Genomic DNA, 18,224 nt, shown 5'->3' on the forward strand with positions numbered 1-18,224 from the left:
TGACTGTGTTTAACATTTTGTTAGTTTGGTTTAATTCGACACTGTAAAAGTGACCAATAATAGTTTGTTGGGCTTGCCAATTCCGACCAATTTTTGTGATATTTTATTTTTTGAAAGTTACAGCTATTTCAGTAGGTATAGGTACATAGATTTTATTAAAGTGTTCTAAATGTATGAAGAGTTCTTACGTAACATTCGGAAACCCCAAAAATGTAACTAAACTTGGTAGCCTAATAAATCCAATTTTAACACTGATTTAAACTTTCACGATTTTTACACATTATTAAATTGTACACCGGGACTTAATCGCGTATCTAAGTTTTAAGATTTACCTCCGACGTTTCGAGGACGGCGTTGTCCCCGTGGTCTCGGAGAAGACTGGCTTAAGTTGACATCAGCATCTTCTAACCGCGCGAGTTTCTCGAACTACCCGCACTTGGTCTTGTTTATCAGCTTGAACGTTTTGCGCACTAGGGATGTCACTCTGTCGACACACAACACTAACGATATTCGATTTATCGACTGTCGATATTCGTTTACGCTTACATTTACTAATGACTGGATTCCATGTGGATGAGAGAGTGACATCCCTAATCCCTAGAGCTCAAAACGTTCAAGCTGATAAACAAGACCAAGTGCGGGTAGTTCGAAAAACTCGCGCGGTTAGAAAATGCTGATGTCAACTTAAGCCAGTCTTCTCCGAGACCACGGGGACAACTCCGTCCTCGAAACGTCGGAGGTAAATCTTAAAACTTAGATACGCGATTAAGTCCCGGTGTACAATTTAATAATCCAATTTTAAATATTAACTCTATTATGTTTGTGTTAAGGTTGAAATTCATCTGTACCTAACAGTATATTTCAAAATAATTTCTTACCTAAGGTACCTGAACAATACTTTCTATAGCCGATGAATAACGTTATCTTGGTATGGAATGCCATCTTGCCACATTATCGAGCAACTAGACAAAATAACGATGTAGCCATGTTGAGCTGCATGATGAATTAAAACAATCAAAGTTAGTCATAGCAGTGGCAAATTTATGTCTAATGTCCATATCTTGTTTCTGAACAGAACAAGTAGGGTTGTGGAATGTGAAAACAATAATTTGTTTAGGTTTTAGCCTTGGAGAGAGGTGAATGAAACGAATGAATAGAATTACACACAGGAAAAATAGTGTGACGATAAGAATTCTTAATTTAAAATGCAATATCGATGTTCCATTCCAGTGTCTTGCTATCGGCGATATAAAAGGTTTTGAACCTTGGCTTGGAGAGGACATACGCGACAACAGTGGTGTATATAGATATGAGCCTGTCCGCTACGCATTGAGGATAAAGGGTCTCTATTGTTTCCCAAAAAGTTTTAAGTCATAATGTATTGTTTGCCCGCATTTATGTTACTCATAATCCATTTGGTTCAGAAACGCGTTACTTTTCAGGATTGCCATAAAACAAACCTAACCTATCAATAGTATATAGCCTTACGAAAATCCTGAAAAGTTTACGGTTTCAGTTTTATGACTATTGATAATATAACAAACAATACATTATGACTTAAAACATTATGGGAAACAAAGGGACCCCGAGTAGCCCCGAGGATAAACTAAATGCGAAAAGCTTTAACGTAGATGAGATGACGCTGTCAAATCCAAAAAAACATAAATCAGTATATTCTGTGGGTCTGTAACGTCATTATGGGCCTCCGCTAGCTGGCGCGGTTGCACGGAACGGGTGAGCGGGTTAACGAATAATAGTAGGTATGTATGAGCAAAACTCACTGGCGCGGACGCGTGCAACGGATTTTACCCACAGTTTGCCACCCGCGTGCGTGCGCCCGCGCCAGCTAGCGGACGCCCTATAAGGGACCATGGGCAACTTTGTATGGAGCCTGGACCCAACGCCAACAGAAATGAGAGTAAGGTCATTAGATAGGTATTTCTATATACTTCATTTTGTTCTATGGGCACCAAGCGGAATTCCATTGCAGAACTGAGATATAGGTATTTTAGTCAAAATGTCGTCACCCTTATTACCTAGGCAATAGTCAATTAATTGCTGCAGAGTAGATGTTCGCGCCCGGCGGCGGACTCTATTGCCTAGGTAATAAGGGTGACGACATTTTGACTAAAATAGCAATATCTCAGTTCTGCAATGGAATTCCGCTTGGTGCCCATAGAACGAAATGAAGTACAGAGAAATACCTATCTAATGACCTAACTCTCAACTCTGTTGGTTTTGGGACCATTTTGACGCATAGTCCTTTTTATTTTTTATCTCCATGTGTGTATGAATCCATTCATTCAAAATTCGTTCAATTGTCCTTTCTTTTGTAGAGCTATTTATAATTATGTAGGTATACGTTTTTATCTCAGTAAAAAGTTTAATATTTGTATGTTTATGTTTATAAACTGCAATAGATAATATAATTTACTGAATACTTAAAAAGAAAGTGTCCAAGCTCTCCTCCAGTGGCCGAGGCCGCGTTTCCTTCGTTGTATGTAATATGTTTACTATTGGATGATGGGTAGCGTGGGTGGTCAAAATAAAACTCGAAAGGAAAATAAAACAAAATGTTATTTATTAAAATAAAATTAGTTACAAACATATTTGTGTCCCAAGTTACCCACCACCCAATGTGTTGTTAGTCTCAAACCTAACGAAATTAAACTAAATTTAACTTAACATTAAACAAAAATACAAAATAATACTTTCAGTATTAAATATGGACGGAATTAAGAACATAAAACAGATCTAAAATATTAATTAGTATTTTCTTTAGATAACACATAGTATTTGTTATGCTAAACATCATATTATTAACAAGTATGATTATGAAATGCATCCATAATTCGTACGATTGTGTATAATTGTATATGCAATTACTAAAACTTCTTCTAAAACTCTAACCTAACTGAAAAATAGTAAAATGTGTATATATTTTCTAGAAAAGATATTCGATGTAGACACCAATAATTGATTAAATTGAATTAAAATTATAGAAAAAATACTTAAATTATAACAGTTAAAGACACAATTTTAATATTACAGATAAAACACATTTTATTGACTTGATACTAACGAGATTGTGCGTGTAAATATGTACTGTAAATTCATCCAAAGATATAAATAATACTATTATAAAAAGACATTTCATTCGTTAATATTTTGTTTATATCCCCCACCTAACATAAATCGGCGTATTGAGAACATTCCACCAGAGTGTCGCTTACGAATGTTTCAAGTTTAATATTTCTAATTGGTCTTATGATATTCCGTGGTTTCATTTGTTAAATCGGCAGTGTAAAATTTAACTCTCTAGCTTTCATAGAAAAGTCAAAGAGTTTATAATCAACATTCTAGCGGAATGCTCTACTTATTTTTCTTTGTAAAGTCGTGGGATGGCACCTGTTATACCCTACAAGTCCTACAACTCTCAGGAGCGGATCTCCGATTGTATCGGCCCCTTAATCCGCGCCCTTATGCCGTACGCTCAGCTGTCATCCGACTTGATAGTGAGCAGGTCGGCGATGCGCCTTACCAGCGAGTCGTCGTGCGAGGCGTGCGAGGCGTGCGAGGCGTGCGTGGCGTTGGAGGCGTGCGAGGCGGTGGAGGCGCGGGAAGGCGAGCGCGGCGCCGCCGAACCGCGCCGCGCCGCCGGGCAGTTGGACGGGACCTTCACGGCGCAGCGCTTGTGGTAATTTAGGCCGCAACCTAACATGGAAATGTACGGATTACGATTAAAAAGATTCACAGGCTCTTAAACGAATCTGTATCGACAGTATAAACAGTTTAAAATATTATATTATACAACGGGACTTAATCGCGTATCTAAGTTTTAAGATTTACCTCCGACGTTTCGAGGACGGCGTTGTCCCCGAAACGCCGAAACGATTTAATAATGTGTAAAAATCGTGAAAGTTTAAATCAGTTTAAAATATGTCTCACGAAAGTTTAATACCGATGATTCTGAATCGGTTATGTACCTACTAATGAGGATGATTGTTATGGAAATTAATTAATAAAAAGCTGCCAAGTGCGAGTCGGACTCGCCCATGAAGGGTTCCGTATTTAGGCGATTTATGACGTATTAAAAAAAAACTACTTGCTAGATCTCGTTCAAACCAATTTTCGGTGGAAGTTTACATGGTAATGTACATCATAATTTTTTTTTAATTTTATCATTCTCTTATTTTAGAAGTTACAGGGGGGGGGGGACACACATTTTACCACTTTGGAAGTGTCTCTCGCGCAAACTATTCAGTTTAGAAAAAAATGATATTAGAAACCTCAATATCATTTTTGAAGACCTATCTATAGATACCCCACACGTATGGGTTTAATGAAAAAAAAAATTTTCAGTTTCAGTTCGAAGTATGGGGAACCCCAAAAATTTATTGTTTTTTTTTCTATTTTTGTGTGAAAATCTTAATGCGGTTCACAGAATACATCTACTTACCAAGTTTCAACAGTATAGTTCTTATAGTTTCGGAGAAAAGTGGCTGTGACATACGGACGGACAGACAGACGGACAGACAGACAGACAGACAGACAGACAGACAGACATGACGAATCTAATAAGGGTTCCGTTTTTTGCCATTTGGCTACGGAACCCTAAAAATGGGCATTATTGTAGAAAAAAACCGGCCAAGTGCGAGTCGGACTCGCGCACGGAGGGTTCCGCACCATCAACAAAAAATAGAGCAAAACAAGCAAAAAAACGGTCACCCATCCAAGTACTGACCCCGCCCGACGTTGCTTAACTTCGGTCAAAAATCACGTTTGTTGTATGGGAGCCCCACTTAAATCTTTATTTTATTCTGTTTTTAGTATTTGTTGTTATAGCGGCAACAGAAATACATCATCTGTGAAAATTTCAACTGTCTAGCTATCACGGTTCGTGAGATACAGCCTGGTGACAGATGGGCGGACGGACGGACAGCGGAGTCTTAGTAATAGGGTCCCGTTTTTACCCTTTGGGTACGGAACCCTAAAAAACGATAATAGGTATGTCTCTGTTCTGGTACAACTACAGTCGTGTTTGTTATTGTCAATTTCAATGTTTACCAATTTTGAAACCAATATCTGGTTCCAGGTTTTAATACTTTTAACACTGCTGCCAGTCATTTAATTGACAGGTTGCAGTGCTGGAAAAGTAACAATGTTTGCTCGTAAATGACGTCGCACACGGGTGGGCTTGCTTATACATAATGGGTCGGAATGTCAAAACGATCATATATAGAAACAAGACACAGATAACTGGGTAAATCTCATTGCACTGCCAATAGACTGAATTGCTATTTACCTTCGCATTTAAGGCCTTGGCGCACCAATCCAAAGAGCATCTCCCCGCAGAAGTCGCAGAAGGTGGGCGTCTTGTACGAGTGGACGGACAGCATGTGCGGCAGCGGCGCGGGCGCGGCGTCCGATTCACTGCCGCATAGGAGGGCTGCACATACAAACATATAGGCGAAGTTAATTATGATATTGAAAAGTAAGAAGTAGTAGTAGTAATTACTTTATTGTACATACCACAGAAGTGTAGCTGTGAGAGATGACAGCAAGTTGAGAATTGTAATCTCGTTAATTTTTGCCTAAAGAGTAAAGAGGCGCGAGGCGAGTCCGCCAGAATTACTTTCACAGTTTCAGTTGCTTGCCTATGATCTACGAGTATGTCCAACCAAGCGGCATAGTCTATTGAAAGCAGTTGGAACAAATGAAACGCCTCTTTATCCAGTCGTCAAAAGTACCACCGATATGACCGATGCGACAGGAAACGTGTGTGCGTGTTAATAACCTAGTCGTATGGTTCTCATCCGGTATTTTTCGTGTACATAGTCGGTATACATATATACTCACGGTTGGCGGTGAGCACGATCTCGACCAGCGTCTCGTCCGACACGTCGGAGGCGGAGTTGATGAGCTGCAGCACGTTGGGCGAGCAGTAGTCGTGTCGGAACAGCAGGATGCGCTCGCTCAGCCGGTTTAACCCGTTGTCCGGTATCTGACGAAAATAAACCAAAAATTATAGTGCGTTTTGCTATTATCGCAGGGGTCGCAGATGAAAATGCACAGCGTTAGCTAATAATCTGAGACCGCTTTCCCATCAGAATATAGCGCAGTTCGTCGGAAAAGCAGCCTAACAGACCTAATAATAAGGCAAAGGTAAATGTGGTAAAGGTAATCAAAAAATAACGTTAAGTGATTCTTCAGTCTTTCAGATTCTAGAATTTAAAATGTAATTTTAAAATGAATCTCGCCAGGGTAGGAAAGAGCTTTAGTCTCGCCAGCTTTCACACAATATGCAATGAAATATGTGTTTCTTTAGGAGTGATTACTGGCAAAGTATCTCTCACGGTGTCGCGCTGCACGCTCAGCGGGAATAACTACTCTGGCTAACCTGGTGCATGAACTTGACGGCCATCAGTTCTTGAGGTGCGCGAGCGTGAGCGTGTGCGCGGGCGCGTCCACGGCGTCGCGCAGCACGCCCAGCGGGGACAGCTACGTACCTTCTCGTGCACGAACTTGACGGCCATCAGTTCTTGAGGTGCGCGAGCGTGAGCGTGTGCGCGGGCACGGCGTGACGCAGCACGCCCAACGGGGACAGCTACGTACCTTCTCGTGCACGAACTTGACGGCCAGCTCCTTGAGGTGCGCGAGCGTGAGCGTGTGCGCGGGCGCGGCCACGGCGTCGCGCAGCACGCCCAGCTGGAACAGGAACGTCACCTCGTCCTCCATCCCGACCGCGAGCGTCCCGAGCTACTCTGTCGACAAAGAGAATACTAGTTATATTCATGTATACGAAAACAGATTGACAAAGAACTTTTGAAATTATTAATTAGGACTTTACCTAAATCAAATCACATATTTCATAAGCATGTCCTCGTTTGTAACAAAATTTAAATGTTAGTACAAATACAAATATCATAGTATTCATAGTCAACTATCCTTAGACATATACTTGTGGATAATGTAAAAAGTTCTAGTGCTCCTGAAAGCAACCCTGACATCTTTAGAAGTTGTCGGTAACCTATTCCACTCCACCGGTAAACAATACCAATGGAAGTGAAGTAACCGATACCATCTGAAAACAAGAAGACTATTATTAAGAAAACTCCACCTGTGACAACATTTGCTTTGAACAATATGCCAAAAGAAAAAATCCAATCGATTGACATCAAGACCGAGCTTATTGTTAAATATTTTGGTGATCTAGTACGTAGACATAGCGTCCATGGCCATGTTACACGTGTAGAAGTTACACGTGCAGGTAAATTTGTTATAAATAGTTTCAAAGTATTTTCAATAACAACACTGTCTAATATTACACTTACTACACATAAGGTAAACACAGTAATGACGCAATATCTCCATTTGCCCGTAGAATAGGCGAAATTGTCACAAATAATTTAGGTACATGATCTATTATATATAGGTATACGCACTCCTTTAATGTCTAGTGTAAATATTTGATCCCATAATATGTCTCACGTATTCCGTTGCGATAACTCGAAAATAATGATATATTTTGCGCTTCACCTGTTTTGAATGTGCGACCTGCGCTGGATAATGGATAACCTGCGATATGGTCCACGTTAATATTGACCCCTCTTAAGCCTTATTGCGAAGACATAAGATTCAGAGATGGATAGTTAAGAGTGTTGCTGTTAATACGATGAGCTCTCGGGTCACGGTTTAGCCGTGCAGAGGTGACTTGTTATCGACGTAGAGAGTGCATGTTGTATTTGTTTTAAATCTCCACGTGTTGTTGCGCAACGATCAAATGCAGAGACAGAGATTCAGTGGCATTCGAAGATTATAGCACAATCGGATTAGGTCTAATCTCGAAATCTTTAGAACAGTCCTGAAATTTGGTATGTATCTTAAATAAAGGTCTCTTATTCATGTCCACACTATTTGGTATGTATGTTAATTAAGCTAGAAAGAAAACTAGTGGGGATCACATTGAGAGACCGTAAAACGAATGAGTGGCTGAGACAGCAGAGCAAGGTCACGGATGTTGTAAAACGCGTAGCCAGTTTGAAGTGGGAATGGGCTGGTCATATGGCACGAAAGACCGACTCGTGGAGTAAAAGAATACTCGAGTGGCGACCATGGGGGGAAGAACGTCCTCCAAGTAGACCCAATATGCGTTGGGAAGACGACATCAAAAGGGCTGCGGGGATGAGATGGCTCCAGGTTGCACAGAACCGTGACGAATGGAGAAGAATGAAGGAGGCCTACACCCGAAGGGTAGAAAAGGGCTAAAGAGAGAGAGAGAGAGAGAGAGAGAGAGAGAGAGATGTTAATTAAAGGTCTCTTTTTCATGTCCACACTATTTGATATTTGGGGACCTCGAGGAATCGCAGCCATCTTGGAAAATATATACCATCCTGGAGAAATTTGCGTATTACTCTAAATGTGGAATTTAATAAGCTTTCGTTTCGGCGAGATGTGATGTTCGATTTAAGATGAATGTTACCACTTAAGTTATGTACCTACCACATTTCTGGCAAATAAACGATATTACTATTTCATACACAATGTTTACATTAAACCCACAGATTCAGAAAAAACAACGTTCTGAATCCCAGTGAGTCACCAGGACCGTAGGTGAGCTCAGGCAGAATACAAATGTCAACGAGTTTGCGAAGCGGTGTCAATGGAAGGTTACCCATCTTTAGCTCTTTTATGAACCAGTAGCTCTTCCAGGCATTTTGAACACGGGTTACTGAAAGAGACTGGCTGGCCTAACTAGATGTACTCGTTAACATAGTGTATCTGCCCGTCTACCTAAACTAAATATAGCCCAAATATACTTGACATAGTAGTCAAAGTCACAATCTGTATTGCGATAAAATATGGTCGCATATTTCTAGGTGTGTCGATCTTAACGGCAGATATTTCAACGTTGAAACATTCAAATAGTCTGTTGCAGCTCGAGCAAGTATTAGAGGACTCTGCTGTCTCTGCTAAATTTATAATTATAACTGATATGATAATATATTCATAAGTAAAAATACACGCGTCAAACGATACACATAAATATAATCCTAGTTGGTCCGACATATCCTTGTCTCATTTGCATGGCAAATTATGTTTTTGAGCCACCGGTACCAGTGACAGAAGACGTTACAAGTTACAAGCCTATGATATGGCAAAAAATGTAAGTATGTATGGTTATTAAATATGGTTTTCGGAGTTTACATTGAGAGATTGTGTATTTTATTTAAATAATAACAGCAATAGGTACATAAAACAATATTGTGCTGAAATAAACAGCATTATCTTCGTGGTTCTTAATTTGGCTCTAGATTATAAATGTAAAACATCCGTCTCAAATCCTTGACATTGTCAGCTCAAGGAAAATCATTCCGACTGACCCAAAACTATCTGTGGACTATATTTAATGAGTGAAGTAATTATTATGTATGGCAATGACGTGACAACAAGGTAATCTGTAAATAGGTACTTTCTACAAAATAACAAGGTTTTGTTGATGTGAATATCATCAACAAAAATATTTATTATTGGATTAATGACTACGCTGGTACAAATTACACGTGTACGATTATAGATATGGCGAAATTCGTCAACAGCTGTGAAGACGCTTATTACTCGTAGTTGTTGTTGTTGTAAGCGCCGCCGCTGTCGATGGTGATGATTACGAAGATTATGATAAATACATTACTAACATTACTTACTTACTTTCCTGACTATCATGGATACCAAACTTATGAGAAGAGCCAACTTTTGTCCGACACAACTTGAAGCCGTAGTTAATCGTACCAGAAAACCGCGGTATTCGGAAAACAAGATCCGTTCTAGAGAAGAGAACGATACGATATGTATGTACTAGATACCTGGTAGTATAGATTTCAACAGATATCTTTTGCAGCTCAATTCGGGCAACCAATGTCACTTTTACGTTAAATTATCATATTAAGATCGTTTCAAAATCATTTTGAGATCTAAAAATACATAACGACTAACGAGACTTTTTAGACATTGTGTAAATCGTTCAAGAGTATCTACAGAATCGCGGAAATGTCAAATTTGATAGGCTAGATCTTAAAAATATCGTTGTCGTATCTTGGTGATGTCTAATAGATATCTAGTTCAAAATCCGAATCGGGCCCAAAGTCCTGTCCCGTACATTTTTATTAGATTAGACTAACGTGCTTGTCAGAGCCATCCATGATATGATGATACATTAATGGTGCTCTCCGTTCTGGAAATGTATTGCAAAAAATACTGTTAAAAGATTGTGGGTTCTTTGTTTTCAGGTCAATGAGGTTCAAATGTTTCCTATAGTACTAAAGTCCGTCAACCAAATCTTGTCAGTAGTAAAAGGCGGCAAATTTGAAAAATCGCGGGTTAGCAACACTGTGTTCGAATAATTCCAAAATGCGTGTCATCTGTGTTTTATCTGTGGAATGTGGATCGTGAAATTCGTGAACGACAGCCGTCACCTTATTTGTTTTCATTTGGTTTTCATTCTGAATCGTTTCTGTTTCAAGAGATATTTCTGCTGTCACCATTAAATACCAATACATTAAATGAGAATAAGCAAAGCTAAGGGGCCTACAATGTACAATCATGCTCGTTGATGGTAAACATTACTAAAAATTGAGGTTATGACAAGTACATGGAAGAACTCTTTCGAACTTTTAAGATTATGTTCAGTTTTTTTGTTTTAGGGTTAAAAGGCATAAATAAAATTAAAACGTATGCCTAAATCTATCCAACAAGACCATAAATTGTGTCCTGGAAACCGTCCATAGGCCCACATGTCTAATATTTTCAGCAATCAGTTGTGACTATTTACAAAGATGCAATAGAATACTACAGAGTATTATGCTTGGTTGAAGTGACCCGGTAACATTGGTAACTTCATTATATTTTTTCAAATAATGACCTGAATTATAGTGTAAGCTAAAGTGACCCTTATCTTATTTACCTTTAAATTAAATAAACACCCAAATATCAGTTGTTTTATTTTCAATATGTAATCCTATTTTACAATATATACCAATCAAAAAAATTACACGGGTATGTCATATTCATCCAGAAGAGTACACTAATTTACATTAACAAGTGGCATATTATATTGTAAATAACAAATATATGCACTATCTAATTATCTGCATTTTGATATGATTTTATTTTAGTAAACTTAGAAGACATAGATAGGGAACAAAGAGAATATAAGCACTACAATATAAGTTGTTTTTGATATCTTCAAATTTGTTCATCATTTTGATTAACATTGTTTTAACATCGCTTTTAAATTGTCCGTCCGTTTCAATTTTTTTCAATAAACCGCGAGTGACAATTTGAATTGACGTACGCAGGGCGCGCTCAGCGGAAAAAAAAATTTTGGTTCGACGTACATTGCTGCTTTTCTTAGCGCAATACTGCTCTTTGAGTGTTGCCCTACTTTAGTTTGCTTTACATTGCTACTGACAAGATTTGGTTGACGGACTATATATTGTTTTACATATTTTTAAATTTACTTGTAGTTCCGCAGTGACTTGGTGTATACTGTTATGCTGTGTAACTTATTGAATAATAAAATAAAAAATAAATAAAATAAAAATTCTACATTTTGTAGCAAATTAGTGTTTTGTATTTCCCGAGATTTACGCACCAAGATACCACCAAACAATAACCAATATTACTGTTTTTGGCTGTGTAGGTACCTATAATTTCTACGCAAAGAAACTGGCTGTAAAGAAATTCTTCGCATACTTAGCTAGTACCTATATTGAAGTTTTCTAAGTCAGCTAATCGTGTATGAACTAGGTCGCGTGGAATGAGTTTCCTCGGCACCGACGGGATGCGGAGCCGGACGTGTGCCCTTATAAAGATGGCCGACTCGCGTACTGTGAAGCTTTTCATCTTTCACTTTGACAGACTTTGTTGCTGTCGGTTCAAACAAATAGAAAAACATAACTTGTCTGTTCAGCGTGCATGTAATGGTCGCGGTTACCTATCGATGCGATAACTACATGACATGATAGAGCAACGGTAACTTTCTCGAATCGCACGCTAAAGCGTAATAAATCCTGACATAGGTATTAGGTATCAGGTCGAAAAAGGTTAGCATACGCCCACTGTTTCTTGCTGCTCCAGAGTAGGACTCAATGCGTTTGTATAATTGTTTAATTAAACAGTTCGCAATCTAACAGAAACTGCTATACGAGGCCAGAACGAATCAATTCGAATTTTCGGATCCCGAGGGTAAAACTATAATATAAAACAGGTGCCTAATATTTATCTTTGGTTGGCTAACAGTCGCGGCCTTTAATTTTAGGGTCTAAGTTAATTTGTTTGTTTATCTGGTTATTCTGGTTGCGGCTCCTACGTGAACACCGCCTTAGCATGCAGTTGAGGTACGGGCTTCAAAATAAATTATGTTTAAACTTTGGTTGGTGGTTACGCCTGCCCGCGCACTTGAAAGCTTTCGTCTGAATGCCAGCTATTCTAGGTGAAATTATTTTTTAATGACCAAGGCTTCTTTTTAATTTGTCGGCAGTTCTTACTGGTTAATAAATCGTGGAATAAGGGACTTTAATATCGTGGTTCCGTTAAACAATTATTAACAATGCCACATTACAAATATGATGCCTCGCGCTAACTATAAGGGCCTACCACAAGGAGAACCCGTTCCCTGATAATGATACGAAAATATATCTAAAGCAAAATAATTTGTCTATCGGTTTGAGTGTGAAACAGTGGCTTTATACATACGTACCAAATATAATAAAAAAATATTGTACATAAAATTACCTAAATACTAAATACCGGTTGGTTTTCGATAAAGAAAAACTTTTTTATACATTTGCGAATAAATTCAAAGATGTATTTATTGTGTTTGAGGTAGGGACTTATCCTAATCCGCATTGGGTAGCGTGGGAACTGGACACTACAGTCCATATCATAACCTTCGAGAGAAGGCCTGTCCCCAGCAGTGGGATGTACTGTACGACTTATTGTTAGATACGTATATGTAGAGGGAACTAACTAGATAACCCCTGTCTAAAGCTGCGAAATTCGTGTACTTACAGTTTTTTTGATGTCGTTGTTTAGTAACACTCGTTGAAATTCTGAGGTTCTGGGATTCTGGTTGATTTCTTGATTCTATTATAGAGGCCCAACGGAGCCGGCATGTCTCTTATTGATAAAGGCTTCCTTTAAATATGTAGATAAAAAAAGAGGTAGCTAAATATATCGCGTCCGGAACACCACGCTGCGTTCTAGAACTCGCATTGCTGACGTTGGCAAAAAAAACCGCCAGGCTCAAATGGGATTGGGCCGGCCACGTCTATCGCATGCATCCGGATAGGTGGGCTAAGCTAACACTAGGGTTGCCAGATGGTCGGGATTTGGCGGGATTTTCCCGATTTTTAGCATGTGTTCCCGATTCCCGACCAAGTGAAAATTGTCCCGAAAAACAGCTTCACGTTATAAAACAGTAATTTCAAGTTCCGAACTGTCGTCAAGCGAGCGAGCGACCCGTGTCAAGCGCGCCAGCGTTATAAAAACGTCAATGGGCAGAGCAGTTGACGTAGTGCCAATAGTGTAAAATATCGTTGTTTTTAATACAATTACTTTAATTTGAATGTTTTTTTGCCCCGACTTAAGTCTGAAAATCCCGAAAAATTTATATTTTTTCCCGATAATAGCCCCTTTTGATCTGGCAACCCTAGCTAACACAGCCACCAAATGGATGCCGACGAAGAAGCGTGGGCGGGGCAGGTCCATCAGGCAGAGATGGCGGGGCAACTTTGACGCCTTCCTTAACAACTGACCGGAAGAAGCACTGAATCGGGAGTCATGGAGAACCATCAGGGGAGAGGCCTTTGCCCAGCAGTGGAACACACAAATAGGCTAAGAAAAAAAAACTAAATAGATAATGTACTTCCGTCTATTAAACCGGTTTCCGTATCTCATGAAATAAACATGCACCCCTCTAAAAACACAAATTAAGATAACAATAATAGTGGCACGTGTGGCAATTAAAGTAGTCGTAAAACCGTAATGACATGATCATACAACCGTCGTCCACATTACTCGCAAATCGTGCACCTTATTACTTTGTGATAAGGTTTAGAGTTTAGAGCAATTGCTGTTAGTACAGTAGCCATCAAATATATCGGTGCAGCCGAGGTGCTCAAAAAATATGAACACGCACTCTAGCGCCTTGACAATAGAGGCTTGTTCAGGTATTGTGAGCACCGTGGCCGTTCCGATATATCTGATGGCGACAATATGTGTCTGTAGGTTGTTTATATAAACTATCGAAGGCGCTCGGCAACAGTCGATCGCAGTGCATAAAATGGCACTCATTATAATAAGAGCAAAGGTTGTGACTGATGTTTTCTTTTATGATATAATAAGAGGCAACGCATCAGGCGATTCGTCTGCTTGCTCGCTCGTAAGCAATTATCGTCGCCCATGGACACCTGCAACACCAGAGGGGTTGCAAATAAATGTGTTGTGGATGGGAGTACGCTCTTTTCTTGAATTTTTATTGTATGAGTTATTCGACATAGTTGGCAGTTGACAGATGTTGATGAGATATTGAGGTATGAGGTATGTCCTGTTTTGTAAAATTTGCTATGGGACACAAAAAAGTATTAGGTATTCATAAACAATATACGATAGTTTGAATTTGGGACCACCAAGAAACTCGGGACGGTTATTTTCAATAAGAAAATTAAAGCTAAAATAAAATTGCCTAGTTTTGAGTTTTGACGTTTACGTGCAATTCCATTTTGAAGCCACGCAATAAATAAGTATTTAAGTTTAAATTAAATTTAAAAGTGGAAAACTACTCTCTTGGGTGAGACTTGAATTCACGGCATCTGGAGTTCAAGTCTCACCCAAGACAGTAATTTTTCCACTTTTAAATTTATTCTAAGCTTAATAGCATCGATCGCAGACGTTTCTACTTGTTAAAATTAAAAAAATAAGTATTTATTTCGTAAACCTGTTAGAATTTTCCTTATTTCTGTAAAATGAATAGCCACAAAATATTCTCATTACTCATTAGTCAATTTAGTCATATCACCAATGCCCATGTATGTATTACAGAATTGTTTGGAATAATCACATTCAGGCGTATTTTCCTCAACGTTCACACTCAGTACAGCAAACACAAACGGCGACCAGAACGCAAATGTGCTTTGAATCTGAATAAGTGTCGTGCGCAGCTTTTAAATGTCTCGTGAGTCTCAAAGTTTATTACAATGGAACTAAAACGAAGACTCTAACATGATTGCCGGAGACGGGTATTGTTCAAGCAAAAAGTTAAGATAATTCACACAAAGGAGCTTTATAATTGAAATTTGAAACCATTGAGTGAAAGCTGCTCATCATCATCTTCCTCGCGTTATCCCGGCATTTTGCCACGGCTCATGGGAGCCTGGGGTCCGCTTGACAACTAATCCCAGTAATTGGCGTGGGCACTAGTTTTTACGAAAGCGACTGCCATCTGACCTTCCAACCCAGAGGGTAAACTAGGCCCGTATTGGGATTAGTCCGGTTTCCTCACGATGTTTTCCTTCACCGAAAAGCGACTGGTAAATATCAAATGATATTTCGTACATAAGTTCCGAAAAACTCATTGGTCCGAGCCAGGGTTCGAACCTGCGACCTCCGGATTGCAAGTCGCACGCTCTTACCGCTAGGCCACCAGCGCTTAGGCATTGAGTGAAAGCTGCTGTTGGAGGAATATTTTTTGAAGCAACACCACAAGTACACTTAGTCTTACAATGGAAGAAGAGTTGTGGAGACCAAGTAATAATGCTCAATACGCAACGGTGTTGCTGCTAACCGTGGCCTCGGCTTTAGCCACTGTGAGCTTGCTCTTCGGCCTGCTCTCCTGGACTCACATAAAAAAATGGCGGCAGTTCCACAACTACGTGTTCCTTCAAGTGATTGCAGCGAGCACAGTCTTCGTCACCAGCTACTTCTGCGTACGGATTCTCTACAGGAACTATTACTCTGCCGTGGCGGAGATCCTTCTTGAAGCATGTTGCAACGTAACGCTGCATTGGCAGTTGGTCACCACAGCAGTGTTTTATTTGGAGATCGTCAAAGTGATCACGGTAAACATATCCCGCGGTTATCTATATATATTTGCCAATATCTTCGCGTGGCTCCTGCCAGTTTTCGAAATTATTCTCGATTTACGATTCCAAACGCTCGATGTGCATTCTATGGAAATAGTTGCGCTTTTGATAGCAGTAGTGAGTACAGTGCTTTATTTAAGCGTTGTATATATTTTGGTTAAAAGTGTAATAGCGAAAGCGATAACTGGTGTGGAGTGGTTCCGCCACATCCTGGTGTCGACGTTCGCATTCCTCACCAGCGGCATGACTCTTCTGGTTCCGCTGCTGACCGTTCTTTATCGTGAAGGTCTGAGCTCTTTCTTTCTGACCGAAGAAGATATCGTTGTGACTTATTTACTTAACGTTTTGGCTATCACAGTGTTCTTCCTGTCTATGAATAACCACAGAGAGCTGTGGGTTGCTTACTTGCTGTTACTTGAATAAATATAATGCTCTGTTTAACTGTTATATTTGAAAGCTTTTTGAATCACAAGTTAAAATCAGTTTACATCGATATGAGACACCTTATACGTACGTATTTAAAAAGTCACACATTTGTTACAATGCTAACTAGCCCTCGACAGTTGTACTATAAGTCGTCGGTACCTATGTAATAATATACCCAATTACCCATGTACCGATACACATGACATGTCATGTACTTGTGCCTATTTGGAATGTACAATTACAAGTAGTTAGCACATGATTTGTTTGATTATACTATAAAAGTATTACACTACGAGCGAGTACCAGTACCAACAATACTAAGTTATTTAATAATCACTTGTATTTTCCGTTACGTAGTTTAAAACCCTTCTGTTGTTTTTGTAATTAGAAACTGTACAATTGTGAATTTTTACTACATACCTGTATTATCTGATACCTATAGTAAAGTTATAATTATGTACTTTAATTTTTTGAAGTGAAAACATCTTTAGCGGCGCTGGGCACTTTTTGAGGTGGGGAAAAAATGATAAACTCGAGACAGCGTAAGGCGATCACGTGACCGTAAGGCGATCACGTGACCGTAAGGCGATCACGTGACCGTAAGGTTTAGATGGCCACTCATTTAGATGGCATTTAAATCAATAAAGAAAAACTCAAATGACATTACATGAAAAAGGTTCTAATCTTGTATGGGCTAAAATACGACGATCTCACAGTTACATTCTAACTTTATATCACTCAAATATAATTCAATAAAGCATCTTAATGAAATCGCTAATAAAAGTGAACTCTAGTACTGGTGAATAAAACTCAAAATATCAAGACCAAATATATTTAGATGCGAGGTCTGTAAGGTAACTTTTCTCAAAAAGGGACGGCAAAGTCGACGTTGCCGGTTAAAAAATAGGTCGCGAAGTGCGTAGTTTATGGTCATTCAAAAAATTATTGCAGTGTCGATTTCGGGACTGCAATATGTTGCATACAAATTCCATTATTTAACGAGTTCCAAACTTTTTAAATCTTTAAATGGCCATATCAAATGAAGGCATAGGTCCCTTAAACAGCCAAACAGATGATTGTCAGCATTTATTGTATGCATTAATGTTGGTACCGCGACTATTTAGGTGTCTCAAATAGGTTGGCGTATTTTCAGCAGAATAATACACTTCTTTTTTTTTAAAGGCGGCAAGCAAATCTTTTTAATGGTACTACTTTTTTATGTGAAAATTAGAACGTTGCTTCCGTAAAATATTTCTATTTCTTGCACCATTTTTGAGAAAAGCACTATATATGACTCGGTTGGAAGGCTACTTGCTGGCTTCGGATTCATTTAAACGGACTCCCAAGGTCGTCTGTTTAAAACGAATCCTCAGCCAGCAAGTAGCTACTTCCGAACCTCGACAGTAATGTACTATTACAATTTCTATTCGAATTTTGAACAATTAACGCTACAAATATAAGCTCACTGGCCAGCAATTTCGGAACTAAAGTTTTTCAATAGAAAGGAGGATGGGTCAATTATACATAGTGCTGCAGACATTTTGGACTAGTCATTGAGTTTTCACTTCTGTCGGCACTCCCGGAGTTCAACCCGTTGTTTTTTTATTTTCAAAAACTACTTAGCTACCACAGCGCCCACAGCGGTAACAGTTTATACTC

General features: G+C 39.1%; 1 protein-coding gene across 1 annotated transcript in view; it reads right to left on the reverse strand.

Moving 5' to 3' along the window:
• The window catches only part of LOC134656113 (serine/threonine-protein kinase D1), a 136,637-nt gene that overhangs the window by 24,643 nt on the left and 93,770 nt on the right, over positions 1–18,224 (reverse strand). Inside the window, exons 2-5 of the mRNA XM_063511633.1 lie at positions 6,616–6,764; positions 5,860–6,004; positions 5,306–5,449; positions 3,542–3,714 (exon numbers count right to left, since the gene is read on the reverse strand). Of these exons, the coding sequence (XP_063367703.1) occupies positions 3,542–3,714; positions 5,306–5,449; positions 5,860–6,004; positions 6,616–6,738 (585 nt within the window). The 5' untranslated portion in view covers positions 6,739–6,764. The remainder of the gene's footprint in view (positions 1–3,541; positions 3,715–5,305; positions 5,450–5,859; positions 6,005–6,615; positions 6,765–18,224) is intronic.

This window comes from Cydia amplana, chromosome 17, assembly GCF_948474715.1.
Source record: "Cydia amplana chromosome 17, ilCydAmpl1.1, whole genome shotgun sequence".
NCBI lineage: Eukaryota > Metazoa > Arthropoda > Insecta > Lepidoptera > Tortricidae > Cydia > Cydia amplana.